At 42.0% G+C, this 27,129-nt stretch overlaps 2 protein-coding genes across 4 annotated transcripts in view; both read right to left on the reverse strand.

Moving 5' to 3' along the window:
• Positions 1 to 150: 150 nt before the first annotated feature.
• On the reverse strand, positions 151 to 20,816 carry LOC310988956 (tripartite motif-containing protein 54-like). The gene is made up of 12 exons (XM_083975778.1): positions 20,149 to 20,816; positions 18,295 to 18,504; positions 13,685 to 13,866; positions 13,404 to 13,578; positions 12,282 to 12,377; positions 11,967 to 12,044; positions 11,096 to 11,251; positions 10,484 to 10,506; positions 10,184 to 10,308; positions 9,045 to 9,421; positions 3,956 to 4,085; positions 151 to 2,529 (listed from the first exon to the last, which is right to left on the reverse strand). Exons 1-11 carry the CDS (start codon positions 20,158 to 20,160, stop codon positions 3,999 to 4,001), a joined length of 1,521 nt encoding a protein of 506 aa, XP_083831904.1. The 5' UTR covers positions 20,161 to 20,816; the 3' UTR covers positions 151 to 2,529; positions 3,956 to 3,998.
• Positions 20,817 to 22,127: 1,311 nt separating this feature from the next.
• Positions 22,128 to 27,129, reverse strand: part of LOC310989026 (dnaJ homolog subfamily C member 5-like) — a 35,864-nt gene continuing 30,862 nt past the window's right edge. For all 3 annotated transcript variants that reach the window (XM_083975876.1, XM_083975878.1, XM_083975877.1), the window contains exons 4-5: positions 26,576 to 26,747; positions 22,128 to 24,946 (exon numbers count right to left, since the gene is read on the reverse strand). In XM_083975876.1, coding sequence (XP_083832002.1) covers positions 24,849 to 24,946; positions 26,576 to 26,747 — 270 coding nt within the window. In that variant the 3' untranslated portion in view covers positions 22,128 to 24,848. The remainder of the gene's footprint in view (positions 24,947 to 26,575; positions 26,748 to 27,129) is intronic.

Genomic DNA, 27,129 nt, shown 5'->3' on the forward strand with positions numbered 1-27,129 from the left:
TTTGATTGATTACAAACTTTCTGAAATCAATAACAGTAAAACAAAACTCTTACAGGTTTTTACAATTACAGTTATGTAGTCAGAGACACCAATAAAAAGTTCCAAACATTAGGCTACACCTTTATTTAGGCTCAGCAGACAAAAGCAGGCAGGGGCAGACGGGAAGTCAGGTGGCAGAGCCAGGCCAAAAATCCAAGAGGAGAATCAGACAAGCAGAGTGTGGGTGGGAATGGACCAGTGCTCTGAAGTAAATGGGAAAATGATAAAGAGGTGAGCGGAGGGGGAGACGCTTGGTTGTGAAGGCGAGGTCACTGCAGGTCAGGTGGAAGTGGCTGGGGTCTGAAATGACAGCGGAGAACAAGCAAAACCATACACAACATACAGTGAACCATAGTGGTCATCATGGGCCCTGGGGCAGTGTACAACAACACACACACAGCAAGTGACCAAAACCACATCTGTCCTGTACTGTGCTCACACACTCAACAAAAGTGCATTAGTTTGAACTGTCACACAGAGAGAGCTCCTGCAGCAAGATTGCATCAGTCACTTCTTGAGTCCAACACCACCAGGTCAAACTGGTTCTAGCTGGATGCCCGGGGTCTCTCTGTGTTAGAAAACCAACTAATAAAATAACACTCCACCTTCTCTGTTATTCTTCTGCTACAACTTCCATTGATTCAATCTTTTACTCCCACTACTATTCCACTGTTGAGCCTCACATTAGGAACTATAGTTTCTCCTAATTTCTAATATGGGACTATGATAACACCTCACCAGTAAAAGGCTGTAATTAAACATTTCATTTCCTCTGACAGAAATCAGTGCCATTACCCAACAACAGGTTGGACATAAGAATGTTTCTAGTCTGTCATGACACAAGATGGTTGATGTTTAAGAGCAATACTATTGCCCGAATTATTACATTTATAATTTGAAATTTTAATTATTAAATTATTAATTATTAACTGTTAATTATTAATGGTTATTAAAGTATTATTAAATTTAATAATGATTTAATTATTACCTTACATACAACAGTTTTAAATAAATCTGCCTTTCAATTTCTTCATACTGATCTTCAACAATTCAAGTAATTTCCAACCATTTCATACAGCCTCCTTCTTACATGTTCTACTTTTACTCTTCAGATATTGTTTCATCTATATTAGTAATGGTTCAACAATGTTTTCAAGCTTTCAAGCAAGTTTTAAATATATATAAGTAGACATTCAATTTCTTCATACTCATCTTGAACAATTGAACAACAACAATCTTGAACAACCTGATAAGCTTTATGCTTCTCCCGTTTTCCCTTTCGGTCATGTTGCTTGTATTGTGTAACTGAAATTGTGTGTGATGAAGTCTGGTTCAATTAACATGTCCGAAATAAATAAATAAATAAACAATTCAAGTAATTTCCAACCATTTCATACAGCCTCCTTCTTACATGTTTTACTTTTACTCTTCAGATTCATCTCTTTCAAGATTGCTTCAGCAGTTTCTTCACTTAATTCAGCATTGTTTTATCAATTTATTCAGCTCATTCAGCTTCCAGCTTTCAGCATTCACCCGTATTTCCTTCAGGAAATGCATTCTCTAGTTAAACATTTCATTTCCTCTGACAGAAATCGGCGCCCTTACCCAACAACAGGTTGGACATAAGAACGTTTCTTACCAAAGTCTGTCATGACACAAGATGGTTGATGTCTAAGAGCAATACTATTGCCCGAATTATTACATTTTGTCCGTAAGTAAAACGTCAAAATGCTGCGGTGATTATCTCAACATATCTCTACCCACACCTACACTAACATCATTACACCTATTAACCACTTCTTCTGTCCCTGTGCTATTCAGAGTTCTACAGTAAAAACTCAAACTCAAACCTCTTCGTCTTCTGTTGCTAATATTACAACTAACTACTGTTCCGTTTTTTTTACTTTCTCTTACTATTACTGCTACTACCAGTTCTACTACAACTATAGCTACTAAAATACAGTTAATGCCTACTGCTGCATAATGTTTCTACAGTGTTCTTGCTCTCTAATGCTACTGAAAGTCAGAAGACTACAGCCTGTAAAGACCTTTGGCTTAAAGGGCAACAGCTTCTGTAAAAAAGAAAAAGAAAAAAAAGAAAAAAAGAACAATAAAATAAAGTTTTTTTGTTGACACTCATATCCAGAGTAGATCTGACTGTTTTGTCCACAGAACACAGAAGTGCTGATGTATTTCTGATATGATGAATATTTTAACCAAAACGGTTAGAATAGTCAAACTGAAGTCTCTGAAGAGTCTGAGGTTGTCAGTCTGAGTTGATGAAACCCACTCTGGAGTGAGGTGCATCTTTTTTTTTTTCCTTCTTCATCTCCAGATGCTCCTCTCCCTGGACTACTTCTTCTTGTGGAGGGGGTTTAACCAGGAGAAGCAGAAATTGGGTCGACCGGGAGCCTTGCAGGAGGAGGGCGACGTGGAAGAGGAGGAGAGGGGAGGAGTGGTCGTAGCAGGACCGCTGCTCTCAATCTCCACCTGGAACAAAGTGGGACAGTGGTTAGTTTCATAATGGATGTCCATGACACTGTGGGACCCCAACAAATGGCCGACTAAGTGTCTCCCAAATTATTTTGCAGTCTTGAATTACAATGTCTGTGCTCTGATGAAATAGTTTTAATATGCATGCATGGATTACTGTATATTGTACAGGAAATAACCCCAGGGCACTAAGGAGTCAGGGGTGAAAAACAACCAAATATATTCATAACAACCACAGAGACACAAAAAACACACAAAGACACAATCCCACTAAAATTAGACATAAAACAAACACAAAAAGACGCAAACTAAACATAGACACCTAAATACTGGGATTGCACTAGTTAATTGTGACGCAAGAAGACTCAGAAACACTCAACATCTAAATGACTCACCTGGTTGAGTAGCTACAATCTCTGCACACAACTCCCTGTGTTTCAATGAGTGTGTTACCCAAAGCTGACAAGTATGGGGGATTGTTTGCTCCAAATTCACAATTGACAAGACATGCAACAAAGTGCAGACAAAAAGAAATGAAATGTCTAAGAACATGCCAACTGAACTTGTTGAGAGTAAAGCACACACAGGGTCCTGCTAGTAGGCTACTGTGGTATTAAAAAAACAAAACAAAGACTATATTATAAAATAATATATACATATATAAGTTGGGAAGTTTTATCTATTGATTTATTTAAAAAGTATATTTTTTGTAAAATAGAAAGAAAGAGTTTGATTTTAAACTGTAACTACACAATTTAGCCACAAGGGGTCAGCAGGGACAAGAGTAAACTGCTGCTGTTATTTATTAAAGGACTTGTTTGATCTGTTTTATGAAGATCATTGTAAATTTGTCATGAAAAGTAAAATATGTTATTACAGGTCTTCTGTATCTTTCAGTATGATCTAAGCTACTGGAGATTAGTGTTGCCAATCTGTGAAGAGGAAATTAAGCGATGATTAATGTAGCATATGGTAAGAAAAAGTAAACTTGGCAAGTGAACAGTCATATATGTGGTGCTAAAACAAGGTGCTAACTCAATGTTTGTTGTGTAAAAATATTGTGGAAATACATTTTTACAGGAAGCATCACAGCTAAAATGTAATGCTTTGGGTTGATAGAATAAAATCCAAATAAAAACAGAAGTTCTCTTTTAAAAGGACACACGGTATTAGAAGGACAGTAGTAAGAACAGTAGTGGTAGTACAAATTCAGATGAACTTAGGTCAAAATACCAAGCATTAATCAGTGTGGTTATTTCTGTTTGCAAAAATTAGCATCTAATTTTGAAATTGAAAAAGCATCTAAATTTGAAATTTTGAGAAACCACAGGCTCACAACACTCAAAGTTATTCTGTTTGTTAGTTTTTTCCAGAATAAAAGCCTCAGACAGCACTTAATGGTGTTGCAGGCAGGTGTGTGTACCTGAGCAGTGTAGCAGTGAGGATGGGTGTGTCTCCTGCTGGTGTTATGTGCAAATGAAGCAGCCGATGTAAACCCAAACCCTCTGCAGGATGACCAGGAAGGCCAACAGGTAGAAGAGCAGAGTGACAGCCTGGAGAGAGATGAGGGGATGGAAAAGAGAAACAGAGAGAGAGAGAGAGGCAGATGAGGGAGATGGTCGGTACAGGAGGGAGACACAAAGAGATGAGGGAAAGAGAGAGAGGATGCCGTGATGTGAAAAGTGAAAAGATTTGAGGGTGAAGGAGGAAAGAAAGAGATGGAGAGACGATGCAACAAAAACACTGATGAGAAGAGCTTCTAGGAAAAGGAAGTAGGAGGTGAGGAAATCACACTCAGCTGGTTTCCTCGTAGAGAGTCGGTTTCATCAGCTGTTCCTAAACTTTTATGAACCAGTGTTGATCTACCAGGTCATTTCAAGATGGGGCTGAAGAACAACTACAGCTCCCATTAGTCTTTGATAGCGATGATGAGGGTTTACTCAGACTGATGGGATAGGCCGCTGTTGAACAGTGTTGAAAAGTTAGCACAGTAATAAGTTTGTGTTTGGAGACACGTGCAAATTCTGGAGAGACAGTGATGCTCAAAAGAGGTTTTTTGCTCTGAAACCAGGCCAGTGTATTTAATTTTTGGGGTGAAATATATTTTTCGCACACTTCTCCCTCTGTCCTTCCTCCTTCCTAACAACACACAGAACAAAGAGCTGAAGCAGCTGCAGCCGAGTTTCAAAAAATGACTCTGCAGAACAGAAACAGCAACAACCCAGAGCTACATGGAGGACAGTGTTGAGGTGTAGCCACGTCAGCAGGAAGGTGATCAGTGCAAGAGCCTGGTCCATGATGGCAACCATGATGATGATGACGATGATGATGAAGATGAAGATAATGATGGTGACAATGACTGAGGTTAAAGGATAGTTCAACATTTTGGCAAATTGGCCCATTGCCATAATCCCTAGGAGTAGGTTTGTTACCTTTAATTGTCGGTGCAAGCTGTTTTTAGAATGGCGGAGCAGTGCCGAGAGCTGCTCAGAGCTACGCTACGGAGGGATTTCTTGGTTTCCCTCATCAGACTCATCAAATACACAATCCAACAACTCCAAAACGCTCTGGTGGACAAGTTGTGACCTGCATATTCACCAGGCTATGAGATAATAATGGAACGTTACGAGACAGAGTTGTTTTCGAGGCAAATGCAGAGACTGCTTGCTGAAAAACTGCCCCCGACGGGAATGCGCATCAGCGGTTTTGCATGAATTTACCAAGAAAACAACTCTGTCTCGTAACGTACTGTTATTATCTCATAGTGTGGTGAATGTGCAGGTCACAACTTGTCCGTTTTGGAGTTGTTGGATTGTGTATTTGATGAGTTTGATGAGGGAAACCCAAGAAATCCCATTAGCCTCCATATACCGTACCTCTGAGCAGCTTGCGGCTCTGCTCCGCCGTTCTAAAAATAGCTTGCACCGACAATTAAAGGTAATGAACCTACTCCTAAAACTATAGGGATTATGGCAATGGGCAAATTTACCAAAATGTTGAACTATCCCTTTAAACCGGCCGACACTGACCTGCCGAGAGACACTTTTAGATTCACTTTTCTCCTTGCTGGTGTTTAAATCTTCAGGCTGCTCCGTGTTCTCCGCATCCTCCTGTTTATTCTCCACACACGCTGCATCTCCACCTCCCTGTGCTAAGCTATGCGTACTCTCCACACCATCACCTCCTGCATCCAGGGTGTCATTTTTCACTTCAGACTTGTCCTCCCGGGCTGCTTCAGCATCGTCCTTCTTCATCGTGGAGCAGTCATCTCTAATCACCTCACCCCCATCTTCAGGCTGGATGCCTCCCTCGTCCATCATCTCAGCTTCAAAATCATATTTGTCTTTCAACCCCGAAGCACTGTTCAGACCTAACACATCCTCCTCAAACTGTGCTCGCTCTCCTGCATCTTCTCCTCCATCGCTGAGCTTAAAGTCGTCTTCATCCTTCCCTGAACTTGTCTCCTCAGGCGGGGCGGTCAGGGTAGCGTCGCTAACATCAGAAAAGTCTAAACTACCATCTCCGAGATCAAAACCGCCCTCCAAAAGACTGTGACCTTTATCCACAGTCCCAGGTAGACACACCCAGCCCTGCATGTCCTCCTCGTCCTCCTCAGCTCCCTCCTGTGTACCGGCGCTACCTGCTGTCTGCTGTGTGAACTGCACCGGGAGAACAGGCACAGAAGCACCAGCGTGGTCATCGGATGCCTCAGGAAGAGGAGGGAAACGTGGCTGAGCATGAAGCTGAGTGGAAAGTGGGGGTAACAGGTGACAGAGAGCAGGTCCGGAGGGAGACGCGGCCCGTTCTGGGAGCTGTGGATCCTGACTCCGTGCAGGTTGTGGCTGGACCTGGAGGTCAGGCTCAGCCCGGGCCGAGGCCTCTGACAGGGAACCTCTGACCGTCAGAGCAGGACTAAGACGACACCGGCCGCCTGCTCTGTACCAGCTGGGGTAAAAGGTAGCATCTGCTTCCTCCTCCATCTGGGTATCCTTATCGTCTTCATCTTGTTTTCTCTCTGTCTCTCTTTGTGCCATCCAGTCACATGCGTCACTTTCTGCCCCTCGCCCCTCACACTGATATGTGAAGGAAGACAGATAAAGGAGCCCATTAACTATTACTATTACTGTACCTTTTCCAAAGCCTGGCCCTTTGTAGATTGATTTAGATACAGATGTTTCAGGTGACTTTTTTTTTCTTTTCTCATGTCTTTATTTATAAGAGTCTGTTTATTAATTTATTTAAGGGGGGGGGGTATGAGATTGAGAATGTTTTGGGGATGATGAATTGTGGCAGTCAAAGTGAAAGTTTTTTTTTGAGTTGAGTTGAGTTAGATAAGATATTCCCTGCCTTCCACTTTTTTTGTCATTTCTTTCTTTGAAACTAAATGTATATCCCTCATCTGCAGTTTTATTATTAGGTTTTATATAATTCACTAATACTGTTCAGAAGGTGACCATCTGTTGTTACGAATGCAGCAGTGAGGTGATTTTTTTTCAGGGTCCTGCTAAAAGCTGCAGAAACAACTAATAACAGTTATTTGGACTGAATGTGTGTACACCTGGAGGCCACATGATGCTTTATAAGAAGGACCACTTACCGCAAATTTCAAATCTCTGTTTGAGGTGATGTAACACACACATAAATAGTAGTTAATGGGCTCTGTGGTCCTTTAAATAGCTTACATGAGGAAAAGAAGAATTTCACCTCTGAGACAGAAGGACAGACACTGTGAGGGAGGTGAAGTGAGAGACATTTGTTTGCTTCATTTTCACACCAACCAACAGCCTGATTACCTACCTACTACCTATTACCTACCTACCTACTACCTACCTACCTACCTACCTACCTACCTACCTACCTACCTACCTACCTACCTACCTACCTACCTACCTACTACCTACCTACCTACCTACCTACCTACTACCTACTACCTACCTACCTACCTACTACCTACCTACCTACCTACCTACCTACCTACTACCTACCTACCTACCTACCTACCTACCTACTACCTACCTACCTACTACCTACCTACCTACCTACCTACTACCTACCTACCTACCTACCTACCTACCTACTACCTACCTACCTACCTACCTACCTACCTACCTACCTACCTACCTACCTACCTACCTACCTACCTACCTACCTACTACCTACCTACCTACCTACCTCGTACCTACCTACCTACCTACTACCTACCTAGTACCTACCTACCTACCTACCTACCTACCTACCTACCTACCTACCTACCTACCTCGTACCTACCTACCTACCTACTACCTACCTACTACCTACCTACCTACTACCTACCTACCTACCTACTACCTACCTACCTACTACCTACCTACCTACCTACTACTACCTACCTACCTACCTACCTACCTACCTACCTACCTACCTACCTACCTACCTACCTACCTACCTACCTACCTCGTACCTACCTACCTACCTACTACCTACCTAGTACCTACCTACCTACCTACCTACCTACCTACTACCTACCTAGTACCTACCGACCTACCTACCTACCTACCTACCTACCTACCTACCTCGTACCTACCTACCTACCTACCTACCTACCTACCTACCTACCTACCTACCTACCTACCTACCTACCTCGTACCTACCTACCTACTACCTACCTAGTACCTACCTACTACCTACCTAGTACCTACCTACCTACTAACTACTACCTACCTAACTACCTACTACCTACTTAACTACCTACTACCTACTTAACTACCTACCTACCTACCTACCTACCTACCTACCTACCTACCTACCTACCTAACTACCTACCCACCTACCTACCTAACTACCTACCTACCTACTACCTACCTACCTAACTACCTACCTACTACCTACCTAACTACCTACTACCTACCTACCTACCTACCTACCTACCTACCTACCTACCTACCTAACTACCTACCCACCTACCTACCTACCTACCTACCTACCTACCTACCTACCTACTACCTACTACCTACCTACCTAACTACCTACCTACCTACTACCTAACTACCTACTACCTACCTACCTACCTACCTACCTACCTACCTACTACCTACTACCTACCGACCGACCTACCTACCTACCTACCTAACTAACTAACTAACTAACTAACCAACCAACCAACTACGGTAACTAACTAACTCACTCACTCACTCACTCACTCACTCACTCACTCACTCACTCACTCACTCACTCACTCACTCTCAACTAATTAACTAACCCACTCACTAACTCACCAACCATCTAACTTAGTAACTTCCCAACTAACTTGTTATTATTATAATTGCAAATTATAATTGAATATAACTCAACTGTCTCCGTTATAGTAAATCCATGAGCATTTATTCAAGAGTCAGAAAGTATTGAACAATATGTGCATCGCAGTCAGCACTCCTGTTGTGTGGTGGTGACTATTTGCAGCTCATGTATTGTAAAACAGTTTTCTGTATTTGTGTGTACAGGTGAGCTTCTTCACAGCAGGTGGGGTACTGTACCTGTTGCGTGCTCATTCCATCCTGATGTTCACAGATGTTTGTCTCTTTGACAGCCTTGTCTCTCTGCTCCTCCGTCCCGCTCTTCATCTGACCTGATCCTTCATCACTCAGGCTGGTGTTGTCGGGCTCTGGCTGCAGCTCTGCCTCCACAGAGTCTGTCAACAGCTCAGGAGCTGCTGGCATCAGGTCTGCTGTAGCTGCTGCTGTCTGTTCTGGTTTCACTGGTGGCGATGTCAGTGATGGGACTGTCTCTTTATCTGGTTCTACAGTAGAGTCCAGGTTCTGGGTGGAGGATTCCTGATGGGGTTTTGGTTCTGTGGGCTCTTTGGGTTCCTCTGGCTCTGGTTCAACCTCTGGTTCAGGAACCTCCTCCATAACTGAAGAGATACAACCAGATTTCCTTCTCAGCTCTTAGACAATAATGCCACAGTGCTTCATCTAAAATGGCTTTGCAGAATATTTTTTATGCTTCTAGCCAGGGGCTTTGTGTTTTCAGTCAACTTCTTGAAATGTGGCATTCATTTAGGCTATATGGGTAGATGTTGATGATGAGAGGTCAAAGACTGAGGTCACTGTGACCATGCACAAATTACAATACAAACGTCTACAAGGATAAAATTACATTTTATATCTGAAATGTCAAAGTTAACTTTGCATTTTTGGTTTATTATTTGTGTAATTGCTTTTATAGGTGAGGTTTAAATATAAGCCCGTAGTGGGTTTCTACTTTTATTGTTGCTTTTATAATCGTGCAAATAAACATAAACTTCACTCTGACATCATTATGTTCACTTCTGGCCATTAATAAAAAATGTAATTAAAATAATAACCTAATAATAAAGTAATGCATAAAATGTTTCAACACATCCAAAAAAAGAGCTTCCTCACTAGTTAGCGACACAAAATGATTTATGGACCAAGACATCAACATAGACCTAAAATAAAAAAAAATAAAAAAAACATCCTGGAGAGATCAGGTTAGCCTGTGTTGACGACATCGGAACTTGACAGTTCAGTCTTTAGAAACACATCAATCAGTCTAAACTGTGTTTACAGCTCAGTATCCTCCAGTGCAATTGAATATGAGACTTATTTAATAAAGTTTCCCAGTATCAACATCATATAGTCCCGTTTCTTACCTTTAATAAAGTCTATGCTCTTCAGAGCTCTATCCTGTCTGCTGAAGTTAAATTTGTAGGGGCTCAAATTCTCATAACCTGGTTTCAGTGTCTCGGTTGGACAGGAGCTGGTTGCTGTGGTCACTCTGAGGACAGGGGAGAAAACAAGCTCAGGGAGGAATGGTTGAATGTGAGGGAACAGAAAAGGAGAAGAAGTGAGGAGGAGAAGACAAGAGATGGAGACAGGCAGCTACAACATGATAGAAGGTTAAAACCATGATAGGATGTGATGACATGATATAAAAGAAGGAGAATACTCACTTTGTGATCAGCTCTCTTGAGTTCTTGAGGGAGGGAGAGGACAGAGAGAGAACCTCAGACACAGACTATTTGACAGGTTATGACTTGTTTCTTACAGTTTTTTTCAGTTGATAACAAGCATTGGTCGATACAGAAGCTACATATTCAAAACTCTATAGTCTGCATTTTCAACACACATCTCAGCTAAACTGTTCCCACAAAACACTTCACACGTCTAAAAGTAAGGTCATTCATCCACAACACTGACTGTGCTGTACAAAAAACCCGCAGTAGAAGTCGAAATACACAGTTTTGTTAGGTGTAAAGCACCAGAAACACCAGACACTACACTTCCCATGATGCAACGACTCCAATTTTATCTCTTATCGTCTTTTCTCTTCCCTCCTGTTGCGTGTAAACCAACACTGGTTCATACGAGAATGTATGTTCAACTTTCTTCACTTTTCGCACACTTCCCATCTCTAACCCAACAAGTTGTCAACAGAACCCCCATCCTCCCCACCCTCCCAAAAAACAAAACAAAAAACAAACATTCAAATCCTTCTCATGAGAATTTGTTGCAAAACTTTCTCCTCTCCGCGGGTTCGGACCACTCTGTCCGTCAGCTCCCACCTGCACAAACGCTCCCAGGTCCGTCTCCTCCATGCTGCTCGTCGCTCTCTCCATCAGCTTGGTGTTGCCCTCTATGCTGTCTCCGTAGCGACGCACCAACGCCTGGACATGGCCGGTCTTCTCATCCTGCTCAGAGCTGATTTGCTGTGTCATAGCCTGCAAGGTGACGATGCAATGATGAAGACGGTGTTGCTGCTGCTACTGTTTCTACTGCTGTTATATATATTGCAAAATAATATAATACAGAGGTCTTCAACAGGGGGTCCGTGGAATTACTGCAGGGGGGGGGGGGGGGGGGGGGGGGGGGGCGCACAATTTTTGGGTTGATTAGACTATTTTTTTATATTATTTTTTTGTTTCCACATTTATGTTTGAAATACAAATGTCAATTTGAATAGCTTGTTGGCATGATTATCATGTAATTGATAGACATTGTGAACACGGTCTGCTTATAAATGGCAGTGGCATGGCCGCCTACTCACTTTACCTGTCCATGTTTAAAATAAAAACATGAATATATGATCTTGTGTATTATTTGAATAGCTTGAATGCGCAATAACAAGGTAGACTACACTAGGCCCAATTTAATGTTAAACACAATTTTATACAATGGGGCAGTGGGGTAGGGTCCCTGCTCCATCTCTGCATCAGTTTGGGGGTCCTTGGCCTGAAAAACGTTGAAAACCCCTGATGTACTACATTATGTCATCATGTACTGACTGTCAGCATGTTGAGTAGCTTCATATAAAATGCACTTTATATGCAATATTACAGTATGTTAGTAAGTAGTACTATGGCTATGATGTTAGCACTTTTCCACTGTACTGTGCAGCAGAGCAGAGTGAGGTCACAGAGAAGAAGTGTCTCTCACCTTGTGTCTCTGGTCCAGGATGGAGGTCATGCTGCTGAACCTGTCACACACACTCTGTTTCTGAGTCTGAGCGTTCTTCTGTGGTTGTGCATGGAACAAAGAAACATGCTGTCATCGAGAGAGCCTTCACACATACGTATAGGCCTACATAAGAACAAAAGCATTTATAACACTAGAAGAAAGAGTTGAGGCTTCACTGTCAGGACAATCTATGAAACGGCAAATAGAATTTAAAAAAAATATTTTTTCATCTCGATATTTACTTTTGTTAGACTTAATATCTTTGCCTCTGTTGCCGTGGTAACATCCATTCACCTCTATGTTTCTGCAGGTCTCGTCCAGCTCGTCGATCAAAGCCTGGATTTTATGGTTGACTGCCACCAGAGCACTGACTTCTCCACTCAGCTCATCCTGACAAACAAAAGGGAAATTATCCTTTTTTTTAAAAAAGGTTGTGATCAGTTCAGTCTGATAAAAAATGCTTCACTGGGTCAAAAGCCAAGGGTTTGGTGAGCTCATAAAACAGCCTTGGGAGTGCAATGTCAGCAATGCCTTGGGGGAACTTCAAATTTAGCCCCCTGTCACTCAAATGATGAACTGATAAGATTTTAGGTTGTGAAAGGTCAAAGTCACTCCAACCTCATAAAACAAGGCTTTCTGTTAAGCTCCTGGAGGGAATCTCTTCAAAATCTGACTTTTTTTTTTTTTTTTTACCAAGGATCAGATGAACTGAATAAACCTTTGTAGCCACAGGTCAAAGGTCAAAGTCATGGTGACCTCAGAAAGTAATGGCCAAAATAATCCTGACAAGATTTCACATTAATACAAATGTTTAATATTTTATATGACTGTGGATAAACAATACAATTCTATTTAATCTGTATTTTTCAAATTTTGTTTTATTGGTTTATTATGAAGTTTTCTTAGTTTTTACTGGTTGTGTACATTAAAGGGGACATGGAAATATCACTTTTTGAAGGCCCTTCCGGTCCCAAGATTGTGAGAACTGACAAAAAAATCTGTAATTTTCAGGCTCCTGAGGATGAAATCCATGTTGTTTTATGACCTGTTCCCTCAGTTGACATACAACGATGTCATCAGTTTTCAAATGTGCATAATACCACCCCTACCTGTGAGTACTGGTACCGGTAGAGGGGGCGGGGCAAGCAGTGGATCATTTGCATTTAAAGGGACAGGACCTGAAACCAGCCGTTCTGAACAGGGCTGTTTTGAGCGGATGAAAAGAGCTGATGTTTGATCCTTGGGGGATTTTGACTGAAGCATGTCACAGACATGTCTTTAAGACACCTGGGAACTATTTTAATTTGTGGAAAAGGGGCTGAATATGTCTCCTTTAATGTTGGGGTCTTATCAGTATCACTGTGAAAGCACTTGCAGCAGCTTTTAAAGTAACACACACACACCCAGCTCTGTTACCTTCTGCTGCTGGTAGACGTCTGTCAGAGGAGCCACCTGACAGGACTGATGCGCTCCGAACACTTTGCAGAGAGAACAGGTGGGAACCAGACAGGTGAGGCAGTAGATGTTCACCTTCTCACCCTTGTGATCGGAACACGTGGGCAGAGAGGGAGGTGGAGGGAGAGGGGCGGGGCTGGAGAGAGAGATGGAAGAGGAATCACCTTTTCAGACACACATCCAGATGACAGTTTGTGGGAGAAAAAAATGCATCTCATCGTGCATCGTCTCCCTCTCTTCACCTCGTGTCATTGTTTTTGTTGCTGACTTCCTGTTTGTAGACATCAATGATGTTCTCCACCAGCAGGTTTCGTTGGAGGCCGTACACGCCGTGGCGATCCAGCACCACTTCATGTCTGCAGGACGGACAGCGGAAACGACCGCTGTTCACCATCATGGTGGTCCGAGCCTGGAACAGGGAGGGCTGCATGGTGGTAGAAAAGATACATCAGCTGTGCGTCTTTCAACACTCAGCAGTTGGAGTTGGTTGTCATACAGCCCAGCGGCATGCTGGGATTTTCATAATTATCATCATCAGTGGTGAAGAATGTGTATGATCTTCTAAATGTTAATGTTTCCCTAGATGAAGTCAAAGCAGCTCAGGACGTTTATACTGAAAACCCCCTGCTCACCCTCCATGTAAACAGCCTGAAGCACGCACACACACACACACACTGAGTGACCTTAACTTGCTGTCCTAGTCTCTGAAAGAGGTAAAAATATCTCAGACGCCTCTGCTGACCTTACTCACATTGCTCCTGTTGTGGACAGTCTCAGTCGCTGAGATAGTTCATTCATTGTCAAGGGGTTTTTTTCTCCTCAGGACTGTATACTGCTCTATGACACACTCACTGAAACTAAGGTTAGATTGTGACCATTGAGCTGTAGGATTACATACTGTACTGTAATATACAAATGAAACCTGGTGTTGGCGACTCTCATCTGTTGCTGTAGTAGCCTGACAATTTCTACCCACACGGAAAGAACCTATACCGGTGGTGTCAGGAATAAAGTCCCCCCCCAAAAAAGGAAGGAGTTCCACCGCACACAAAGGGGTCATATACTGTAATAAACACTTATTTATCTAGATGCCTGATGAAGCCCACACGGGTGAAACGCATTGCTGCTTGACTTTTTAAATAAATAAGTGTTTATACGACCCCTTTGTGTGCGGTGGAGCTACTTCCTTTTTTTTTTTTTTGCACTTATATAGAGTTTTTGGTCCGAAAAACACGGGTCTGTCAGTCAGTCAACTTTCCTTGTATCCTACAACCTTTATCCAATGAGGAGGGAGAACGGCATAAAGGGGCGGTCCTCTCTGTGTGTGCAGCCAAGGGATGCGCGTGAATGTGGTGACGTAGGGACGAGGACCAGTAGATCCATGACGAGGGCGGGGGCTGCTAACTCCAAGAAGTTAGCCAAAAGACCGGATCGCTTACTTCTGCTTTAACATTATATTATTTTTAGTATACAGGTGCATCTGAAAAGTAGAATATAATGGAGGTCAGCAGTCTACTCAAAGATAGTGTAGCTACTGAACCAGAGGCTCAGAAACCTTTAGAGGTGTTTGGAGTTCATTAGCTGATTAGAGTGTGACACCATTAGGTCACAATAGTGAACTTTTTCCACTATATTCATATATCTTGATTTACTGAAGTTGGTATTCTCATTAAATGTAATCCATAATCATTATGGAGGTATACCTTGCAGGAGCACACTGCTGCTTAAACACCAGACAAGACTGTTCAGTCATGACGGCAACAGAAAACAAGAATTCACAGGAGAAAACAGAAGTGGAAACCAATTAGGGAATTGAGAGTTTGGGTTGAACAGAGAAGCAGGGAGTCAGACGGACGAGTGAAGAGCGGGGCAGGTGAGCAGAGAGATGAAGGGAAGGATAAGAGGGGTAACGTGTCCTGAAATAGCAGCTTTAATAAGCCTCAGCTGCTGCTGGGCCTGACTGAGGGATCAGAACTGGTCAGACACACACACACAAACACACAGTGGGAGCACCTTGACCAATCCAGTGGTCAGATTTTAGTGGTCTGTATAAACCCTCAGACCTTATGCTAGGCTACTGTAGCTAACTGTCCATCACAGCTATCAGAGCAAGAGCAATTCTAAACCACTGGAGTGACGGCTCCATGTTTTTATTGTACGTATACAATATTATCACAATACCTGTGTCTCTATATCCGATATATCATTGCAATATTAAAACTATTGCCAATTGCTGCAATATATTGCAGTTTATTAGCTTTAGCACATTCATATGACTTTTCATAAGGGCTTCATTAAAATGTCATGTATTCAGAATGTATGCATTGTTTGCTTTGTTCCTGTCACCCACAGTTGTACAAACACCAAACCATTGCAGTGGTAGCATCATTTGCAATTCAGTTATGAATCCTTCACCACCTGTAGGCTATAGTAAAGTGACATACAATGTAACATTCATAAACCATCCATGAAAATGTTACAAATAACTCCTAGCCCTTATGAAGCCTTCACTAACCGAATTGTAAAGTGACATACAAAACAACATGCATAAGCTATTCATGAAATATTCATAAAAATTGAATTTTGCACTCTGGGGAGCCACTCAATTTCAAAGTATTTCCAGGTGCGATTAGGGGACTTCCACTTCGTTATGAGCTGTTATGAGCATCAAGAAAAGTACCGTATTACCGCTTTTTTCAATTCCAAATGAAAATTTTGTTAACATCTGTTTTTCCTAATACAGTTTTTCCGAATTGCTAAAAATCTAATTCATTTTTGGTGTGGTGTGTAATGACTGCTCAGCTGTGTTTCTGTTTTGACCACAGATCTGAAAACATTGTTCAATTTTGAGCTCAGGTAAAACTATTTTGAGGCGATGGTTTGGTTTTGCAAAATGAATAAGAGATTTTGTGAATGTAGTTTGAGAAAAGAGTTTTGTGTTAACTATTCTGAGTAAACTTCTTAGGCTGTTCAGATGGATACTTGGTATCTGTATATCAATACAATATCGCCATGCAATATATCGCGATACAATGTTGTATAAATTTTTTCCCCCACTGCTAACACTAATGTCAGTGTGTGTTTGTGTGAGTGTGTTTGACAGGGCAGAGCTTTCAGTGTCAAAGGTCGTGAACATGAGTCTATTGGGTTTCCATCCATTCCATCCATACCACACACACATACAAAAAATCGCACACACATGATAACACACACACACACGCATGTGTAAAATGTCTTCATGTTTGTTTGTTTTTTCTTTCTTACTTTTCCACTGTGTTTTTGTATGTGATTTTTGTTGATAATGATTCCGAAGAGAACCTAACAGTTTGGGTCTACACCTTCAAGTTATGTACATGTCATTACGTCATTAGTGGCATCATAGTCACTGACACACAAGCTCAACTTGATGCCTGTTGTTTAGCACCAGCCGGATCAGAGTGCACACCAACATCATGCCTGTTCACCATCAATCTTGTAAAACAGCATAATAAAGGCTCTGTACTGAGTGTCCCTCTTTAGATAATTACTCTTAAGTCCTTATTATTGATAAATGAGTGTACGGGCAGAATTGAAATGCTGTTGTTGGTTGATAAACTACTACTGCTACTTTAAACTATATCAGGTATTTGTTTTAAAGGGATGGTTCAACATTTTGGCAAATTCACCTATTGCCATAATCCCTACAGTCATAGCAGTAGCTTCATTAGTTTTAATATCGGTGCATGTTGTTTTGAGATCAGCGGGGCAGAGACGTGAGCTGCTCAGTGAACACAATGGAGGTGAATGGTACAGGTCCCCTGTCCCTCATCAAACTCATCAAATACACAATCCAACAACTCCAAAACGCTCTTGTTGAGAAGTTGTGACCTGCACATTCCAAGTCCCCTTCTTTGTTACATCTACCTGTGTAGCTTAGATACCTGATATACAGTGTACCCTTATTTTTTTCCTTGAGTCTTGTTTTGTTTAATTTTTATTAATGTTTCTCTGATATTGACTACTTTCTATTTAAACGTTTTACTCACCTGATCACCTGATCACACACAGTTTGCAATGATTAATCACCTTGCTTCTAATAGTCTGTTTTTGTTTGTGTGTTGTCCATTTGAGTCTGTTTTGTGCTTCAACTCTGCATGATGAAGGTTGTATAGACCAAAACATTGCTTCTGCTTTGTCCAGGATTAAAGACCCTATGCAAGTTTATAGAACATTGTGAGGGAATTTCTTCTATTGTTAATTTACTTCTTCTAATGAAATGTGATTTATTCTTGACAAATAAAATGTATATCTTCTCAGAACTGTATTGATCAATCTCTTCTAAACAGATCACTGCAAAAATTGAACCACAATTAACATTTATAATAGGAATAAAAAGAGGAATGTGTCTGAAAACAAAATTATTCCAACTTTATGGGCAACAGTGTATGTATCAATTCTTTATGCTGTCTTCAGAGAACATGCAGCAACACCTGACTACCTCAGTAGCACTTTGCATACAGTGTCTGACAAAATGTGGATAAATGTGTTCATTTATTTACATTTACAAACATTCATGATCTCAATCTCTAAAAGGACAGCTGCCATTATGACTCTGGTGGAGGGGACAGCACACACACACACACACACACACACACACACACACACACACACACACACACACACACACACACACACACACACACACACACACACACACACACACTCTGAACAATGCCGCTGAAACATCCTCACATCCCATTTTAGACACTGATAATCCATTGTACACGCACACACACGTACACACAAGCACACATGCACGTGTAGGCTACATTGCCACTAGTGGTGGCCTACATGTGTGCCGCCTGACTCCCACCTGGTACAGCTCGTTAGCACACTTCCTGCAGAGGTTGTGCTGGCAGGGCAGGATCACCACCGGCTTGTTGAACAGCTCCAGGCAGATGGGGCAGATGAGCTGCTTCTCCAGCGTGGACAGCGAGGCCTCGGCATCTGCTCCTCCGCCGCCCTGCAGGCAGCTCAGGTCGGCCGGCAGCGACATGGCCACTCCACCGTACTTCACCTCCTCCTGTCGACATCAGACATGATTCACAGTCGGTTCGTTCTGCTGCAGTCAGTCTGCCGGCTTTTGACATTTTAGAGACCGCTAACTTGATACTTCGGTGCATGTTGTTTTGAGATCAGCGGGGCAGAGACTTGAGCTGCTCAGCGAACACAATGGAGGTGAATGGTAGCTACAGGTCCCCTGTCCCTCATCAAACTCATCAAATACACAATCAAACTACTCCAAAACGCTCTTGTGGACAACTTGTGACCTCCACATTCACCACTCTATGAAATAATCATGTATAATTACGTAACATTACGGTACATGAAGAAAGTACTCTGAACTACTTGGGCTTTTCAAAAATCACTCCGCCCAGCAGCCGAGTCTGGAATGTAGTTCCGGCTGCATTTGCTGTGAAAACAACTCTGTCTCGTAATGTTACATTATTATCTCATAGCGTGCTGAATGTGCAGGTCACAACTTCTCCAGGAGATCGTTTTGGAGTTGTTGGATTGTGTATTTGATGAGTTTGACGAGGGACAGGGGACCTGTACCATTCACCTCCATTGTGTTCGCTGAGCAGCTCATGTCTCTGCCCCACTGATCTCAAAACAACATGCACTGATAATTAAAGGTAATGAACCTACTGATATTACTATGGGGATTATGGCAATAGACAAAATGTTGAACTGTCCCTTTAACTTTAAAGGTTCCATATTTGACCTTTCCTGTGTTTTATTATAGTGTTGAATCATAAGGAGATACATTTGCAGTTTTAAGAATAAAAAACAACAACACTACACGTTCATTTTATATTTGGCTGTGAGTGCTGGTTACAAAAGGTCAATGAGCCAATGAGGAGAGAAATCACTCTGAGCCTCATCGGAGCCTCTCTTCTGATTGGCTGAGTGTTCCAATAAAAATACAGCAGATTTCAGGTAAACAAACTCCAGGTTAGAGCGGGGCTTGGGATGTGACTTACAGTGGAGGCTGCGTTGTGACATCACAAAGTTACAGAGGTTGTGTGCATTTCTCTGTGGACTGAGGCTTTGATCCTTTAACAGTTGTAATGTAGAATCTAGAGCTGCTTTGTCAGTGTATTTAACAGACTGCTCTTCACATAACCACTATGATATTGATAATGTGTGATCATCATAAAACTGCATGTTTTTATGATTGTGCCATTTAGTCTCATAACTAACCATGTGATCTTTTCAATCTTTAATATCTCCACAATGAAAACACAATTCTGTGGGAGCAAACTCTGCTTCATGTGTGTGTGTACATTGATCTGAGCAGTTTTAGTTCAGGCTTGATTTGTCCAAAACATGCTTCATGAAGCAAATTCAAATCAGCCATCAGACATTAAAACTTTCACGAACATGACAGTAGGCTACCTGAATGCAAATGCACCATCAGAATATTATCCACACATGAGCTTAATCATTTCATACCAGTGGATGCCCAAATAATGAATCTAAAAATGTGTTGAAAGTTTGTTAAAATGGGCAAAAAGTAAATCACCAGTATCATGTAACAAGGAGAAAACAGAGGCAAAACAGGACATGACAAGATTTACAATGGAAAATTTGATAAAGGAATAAAGATTAAAGAAGAAGAAAGTAAATAACAGATGATAATAAACCCTTTGACTTGATTACTCACCTTCCTTTCCATCTGCTGACTGGGGTTGTGAAGGTTCAGCCTCTTGTCCTTTAGTTTCGCTCTTGTGTCTGATTCCTCTTGTTGGTCTCTAATGTGATTCTTTAGGCAGGTGGACTTAAAACAGTCCTTTTTTAATGATGAACTTCAGTGAAACTGCAGTTTTATTTGATGTTTCCAGGACTTAGTCTATCCTAATGCTCGAGCGTTGAGTAAGCTGCGCCTGACTCTGCTGGCCTGTACAGAGGGCAACACTGGAAATACCCCACTCAGTTTAAACATCAGCTGCCGGCGGGATTAAAAGCTGAGGAAAAGAATCTCTTGATATCCAGGGAAAAATATCACAGATATCCACACTGTTAAAGAATCCAGAAGTTGAGGACAGTTAAGTCAAACCCTCACCTGTCAGTTCAAGAAATGAAGTTTAAAGTGCAGGAGCTGGTTTGTAGCCTCTCTCAGAGCTTTCCCCTCAAGCCTTGGATGTTAAGTCTGCCTGGTCTGGACAGTAGGACAGAGTCAGTCCCTGTGTCTCTCTCTTGTCTGCTTCTAATACTCTTCTTTCCTCAGTCATCCAACTATCATGTCTTGTTCTGTACACCAACTGTTGTTTGGTTGTTTTTGCGGCTTCCACGCTACCTAACGATTTGTGTCCTGGTGAGAGAGAGAGATAGAGAGAGGACACATGGATGTGTGTGTGTGTCAGGTTTCAGCCCAGTGCCGTTAAAATGATCCCAACACACACACCATATCAGGCAGTGGCTGGTATGTGGACGGATTAAGACCATGCCAGGCTGTGCTCTTTCTACTGTTACACACACACAGTGTACCGCAAATGTGTTAAATGCTGCCTTTTAATATTGTTTAATTATCACCACCACAATAACTTCACAGTATAAACTGTCTATTGTAACAAGTTGTGTTTTTACCTTTTTTTTGTGTATAAAACTTTTATTAACACACAAGAATAGAGTGGTGAGCAGGTTTACAGACTTAACTATTAATTTATTTACAGTATTTCTGACAATTAAAACCTCTGTAACATTATTACATTAACTAGCCTGTGGAGTTCCACAAGGCTCTTGTCTTGGTCCCCTTTGTATTCTACATGCCTCCTTTAAGTGTTTTCATTAGACAACTATAGGCTACATTATCACAGTATTATAGCCTATCTGTTGTTATGTTTTGTGGTAGCTAACAAATATTTGAAAGGAATTATTTTAAAGATTTTCAAAATAAGAGACAGCCATTTCACATGACTTAAATCTTATAGTACACCATGTGATGTCCCACACAGGACATCTAAATATGTTGATAGAAATTTACACATCAGGATATTTATCAATGACATACGTATCATCAACCAATGAAATTTAACTCATAATCTGTTATAACTGAGGGCTGCAAATGTCGGAATGGCAACTCCATTTGTTTTACCTATATGAGTTATATATGAGTTTACAGGTGTAGATAGATGGAAATTAGCTGCTGAGGCTAAATCTGGTACAACCATCCTTTCGTTGCTCTATACAATTGATCAATGGTAGCCTATTGTACACGGTCCTGTATTAAACTACGGTAAATAAACTAAACTAAACTAAACTAAACTAGAGGAGTGCTACTGCATGTGGAAATCCTCCACTCCTCATATTTGCTTAAGGCTACAGTCTCCAGGCTACTTTAGCCACTACTAACACAACATGCACACATCTCAGGCTAAACTCAAGGTTGCATTGTGGGTAATGTCTGCACCAGGATTCGACAAGGATGAAGAATGAATGGAATAAAAGATGATATACTGCTGTTTTGATAAGTGTGCCTTGTGGTGCACCACAGGGAAATAGTCTGGGTCCTCTTGTTTTCAAGGTTTAAATGCTTCCTTTAACATTAATTATCACAGCAGAACACAACACGTCAGGCATTAGGGTTAGGGAATAATACAAACCTTCACTTAATACTCAAAGAAACTCACAATGAGAAAGAGACTCTGAAGCATCAGAAACATTTATTTTACAACAGTACATCAGATACTTAATTTACCCAAACGTCTGCCTGACAGACGAAAACATTAGTCCATGCTAAAAACAGAAACCTCTACATCTCTATGTACTGTGCCACTGCGTGTATATACAGCAGGTCTGCCATTTTGTCACATTTTCGTCAAAATGGTTCACATCTAAAATTCTATACATCCCCTTTGATATACCAGCTAATTGTTAATCAATTATTAAAAAGATAAGAAAAAACAAAATAAATAAAATAATGCTTCGATATTGTTATCATCTGATTCCTATATCCACACATCAGTTCTTGTTATTGTTACTGTTTTGGATCAACAGTGGAAGCTTCTTGACTTCACGCCACATTCACTCAGACTCTGGTTGCATGTTTGATCAGTAGAAGAAAAATGACAGAGAGATATCGAGGATTTTAACAGTGACATTTCAGTGGTCTGTGATCACATGACATGAAGCCCAATAAGTATCAGGTGAATATAAATTTGGTTAAAACAGAATCTGCAGGTTTCATTAAAAGGCTTGAAAAAGACAGGAAAAATGACTTGAAAATTAAACTTAAATAGGAGGGAATAACAATCACACAACCTGCTCTTAGTGTTAAAATGAACTCAGATGTAACAAAGACTTTATGGGCTTTGACGAGGACATCTCCTAATGATCTAATTCTTCTTTTTGGCCTGAAATTACATATTTTTTTTACGATCCTGCAGATTTCCTGATCCATTTAAAAATTGGAAATCTGGGAACCGGAGGACAGCTGTGAAAGCTCTTATTGCACTTTCTCATGATATGTACATGCTAATGTATACATAATGAGTGTGTGTTTGATTGAGCGACCAACGAAAATAGAGTCAGCAAATTGGACTGTTTTGATCTGATGAAGGTGTGAGGAGTTTTTTTTCTTACAAAATTGACACAAACAACCTCAATGCATGTGTTTTCTACTAAAGCAGAGAAAGAGAGAGAGTGATATTCATGTGTCACAAGTCAAAAAAAAAAAAAAGCATAATCATGTCCTAACTCATCAGTCTGATGGAAACTGCTTTCCATTTGTATAATCTACTAAACTGCTGCCACATGAACAAGTAAGACTTTGGATATTGGTATCCTCCCTTCATTAACATAAATAAGAAAAACAAAAACAATGACAAGCAAATCTACAGAGAAGAACAGAAAAAAAAGAGTCAAATTTCCGACCAACTCAAAGACATAACAGTGAAATCTAAACATACAGTTTACACAACATGTACAGCATTTTTTAACTTCCTCACAAAACAAATTGGAAACTAAAAACTAACAAAAACGGGGCTCAATCTGTGTGTGTGCTTGTGTATGTAGGTGTGTTATTTGTATGGGAAACATCTCTGCTAATAACACTGGACTTTGTGGCTCAAACACAAGCAGCTTTAGATGCGAACTGAGGGTGTGGGGGGCTCAACCCTTTACAAAAGAGAAAGTGAACAGAAGCGGAGGAGGAAGGAGAGAAGAGGAGGAGCGATCACAGCAAATCTACTTACTGAGGCGGTGCAATTACTTGATTTTAAAAGTATAATAGAGAACCTGATCAGTGGATGACTTTAGCGGACCCATGATGCTCTGGTGTTGATTTACAGCTATCTATTCTGTCGGGTTTCACAGACACGTGTGAACTGTTTGAGATTCAGTTCCAGCAGCTGCACACTTTCCAGAGGTATGTGAAACCTCCTCTGGCTGACAGTGACTGCGCTGGATGACAGAGAGAGCTGACATACTAACGGGTGGCTGCACTCTGCACCCATCAACCATGATTAGATCAAATCTTTAGGAACCCTCCAGTGGGTAAATTGTTGGTTTTGAAAGAAGCAGCGAAGCCTGCAGCGTGAGGATGCACCGTCCTGTTTGATTTAAGAGGGAGGGAGGTGGGATCGACGCCGGCGTGGCACCTGTTGAAGTGTGAGCTGCTCTCCGCGCAGAGGAGGAGGAGGAGGGGTGGTGGTCTTGTTCATAAGGGTACTGAGGACAAATAAACACCTCCACCCCCCACCACCACCACCACCCAGTCCTATCAGCTCCTCAGATAAGACGCAGACGGGGGTTACTGACCTACTTCCACAGCGTGGAGCAGAGGGAGACCAAGAGTTTCTCGAAGGAGACGTGCAAATTAAAGTCCTAAACGAATAACCTCAAAATGACACGTGTGGGTAAAGAAACTGATATGATGTTAATGTAGAGAGCAGAAAGGTTTCAGCTTCCCTGTGCTGGTGCTCACAATAACAAAACTGTAAGGAGGGAAAACACTATTTAATGCCTTAAGTGGCGAAGAGCGTTTACATCCTGCAGAGCTCATCTGTTACACTGCGTAATAAAACGGAGCCAACCTCTGCATCTGTGTGTGTGATTGTGTGTCGTCACATTAAAGTTTATTCTTCTCTCCTCCTCCTCCTCCTCCTCCTCCTCCTCTCATCTTTCCCTTCCTCCTCATTCCACCTCAAGTTGAATTTAAACACAGAGACAGAGAGAGGCTTAGGCTGAGCTGGTGAGCCAACGCTATCCGTCAGAGATGTGTGTACTGTTTGCTGGTGTGTGTGTATGTGTATGTGTGGTAGTATGAATAATAACTGCTGCAGATGAACTGACAACAAGGTGCTGCTTATTTGTGTGTGTGTGTGTATGTATCAGCTGTGGTTCTGAATGTGTGCGCGGGTGTGTTTAGTATGCGTCGGTCCTGTAGCTGTGGTGGGCATCGGAGGTGAGCTGGGTGGATTCTGTGGCGGAGGATGGCTGCATCACGATGGGCTCACCGCCATCTGGGGAGGAAAAACAAACAAAATGGACAGCATATGAACTTTTACAGACAAGCCCTAAAGAATAAAATCTCAAAAGGCCAGCATTTTCATTGTTACGCTCAGCTCTACTTATCGATAGAGCCAGATGACAGAGGCCGCCTCATCAATCTGCTTGAAAGACATCAAATCCTGGATGTCCTCTAGGGCTGTCAATCTTCCCCCCCGAATCAGATTCAAATTTCTAATGTTCTTATGTTAAAGGGATAGTTCAACATTTTGGCAAATTGGCCCATTGCCATAATCCCTATAGTTTTAGGAGTAGGTTCATTACCTTTTAATTGTCGGTGCAAGCTGTTTTTAGAATGGCGGAGCAGAGTCGCGAGCTGCTCAGAGCTACGCTACGGAGGCTAATGGGATTTCTTGGTTTCCCTCATCAAACTCATCAAATACACAATCCAACAACTCCAAAACGCTCTGGTGGACAAGTTGTGACCTGCACATTCACCACACTAGGAGATAATAATGGGATGTTACGAGACAGAGTTGTTTTTGAGGCAAATGCAGAGACTGCTTACAGAAAAACTGCCCCTGAAGGGAACACGCATCAGTGGTTTTGCATGAATTTAGTTTTTGTGTTTGGACCTAAACATCTCAGGGACACATTTTTGAATCAGATTGCTTCTCTGGATGACATCGCCCTGAACTCAAGGACAACTGCGAGGAACCTTGGAGTCATCTTTGCACAGGATCTTTCCCTCAGCTCCCACATGAAGCATGTGACTAAGACCTCTTTCCTAGTCCTAGTCCTTGTCCTCGTTCACCTGCGCACTATAGCCAAGTTTAGGAATAACCTCTCCCAGAGTGATGCTGAGAAACTGGTCCATGCATTTATCATCATCCTTCTGCTGACCTACAAGGCTCTTAATGACAAAGCTCTATCTTATCTGAAAGACCTCATCATTCCTTACTGTCCTACCAGAGCACTCCGCTCCCAGAATGCAGGTCTGTTAGTGACTCCCAGTATCTCTAAAAACAGACTGGGAGGTAGAGCCTTCAGTTACCGGGCTCCTTTACTGTGGAACCAGCTCTCTCCATGGGTCAAAGAGGCAGACACTCTAACTACATTTAAGTCTAGGCTTAAGACCTTCATCTACAACAGAGCTTTTAGTTAGGGCTGGTTCAGGTAGCTCTGAACCATTTTATAGCTACGCTGCTATAGACTTAGACTGCTGGCGGACACATCTGGTTACATGGAGCCCTCTCTCCTCTCCTCTCCTCTCCTCTCCTCTCCTCTCCTCTCCTCTCCTCTCCTCTCCTCTCCTCTCCTCTCCTCATAAACTGTTTTTCTTGTCTGTATACAACATCTATTGCACTTCTGCCTGTCCTGGGTGAGGGATCCCTCCTCTGTTGCTCACCCTGAGGTTTCTCCGATTTTTCCCTGTTAAAAGGGTTTTCTATTGAGTTTTTCCTCAGTCGATGTGAGGGTCTAAGGGCAGAGGATGTTGTTATGATGCTGTGTAAAGCCCTTTGAGACAAACCGTTTGTAAAAACGGGCTATACAAATAAAATTGCCTTGCGTTGCCTTCAAGGTTACAAGTGCTGCAGATCTTTACAAATCCAACGTGCTGGACAAAGGCAGGGAGCGCTCACCTCTCTCGTCGGCGGTCATCTGGGCCTCCAGGTCCTCGGGGGACACGTAGAACTCGGGCTCCTGGTCCATGGGCGGTCGAGGTTTACATTTCCCACAGCAGCAGTTACAGCAGCAGCACAGGCAACAGCAGAAGTAACAGCCTGTGGTTAGGCAGCAGAAGACGAACAAGGCCTGAGGGGTGAAGAGGGCAGAGGGAGAGGTTAACAGAGGTTACATGGATGGTACAGAGCAGCGTCAGAGGAGCAGGGACGGGAGTGGAGAACCGTCATTGGATTTCATCAATACTGTGATTAGTGTTGCAACGGATCATTGTTGATCCGTTCGCATCGCTCACTATGGGTCGGCATGCAAGTGGTCTGCGGATCAGTTGATGAAAAAAGTTGTGCATGTAATGTGAGAACATCTGCTCCAGCCAAATAAACAGGCAATTTAAAATGTGTTAACATGTGTACTTCTGACTGGAGAGTGCACAACATGCAGTCTAGTTTACTGTGTGTGACCCTACACTTCACTATCTCAAGTTGTTCATGTTCACAGCTGTTTGTGGGCCAAA

The sequence above is a fragment of the Trachurus trachurus genome (genome assembly GCF_905171665.1).
Source record: "Trachurus trachurus genome assembly, chromosome: 7".
NCBI classification, from domain to species: Eukaryota; Metazoa; Chordata; class Actinopteri; order Carangiformes; family Carangidae; genus Trachurus; species Trachurus trachurus.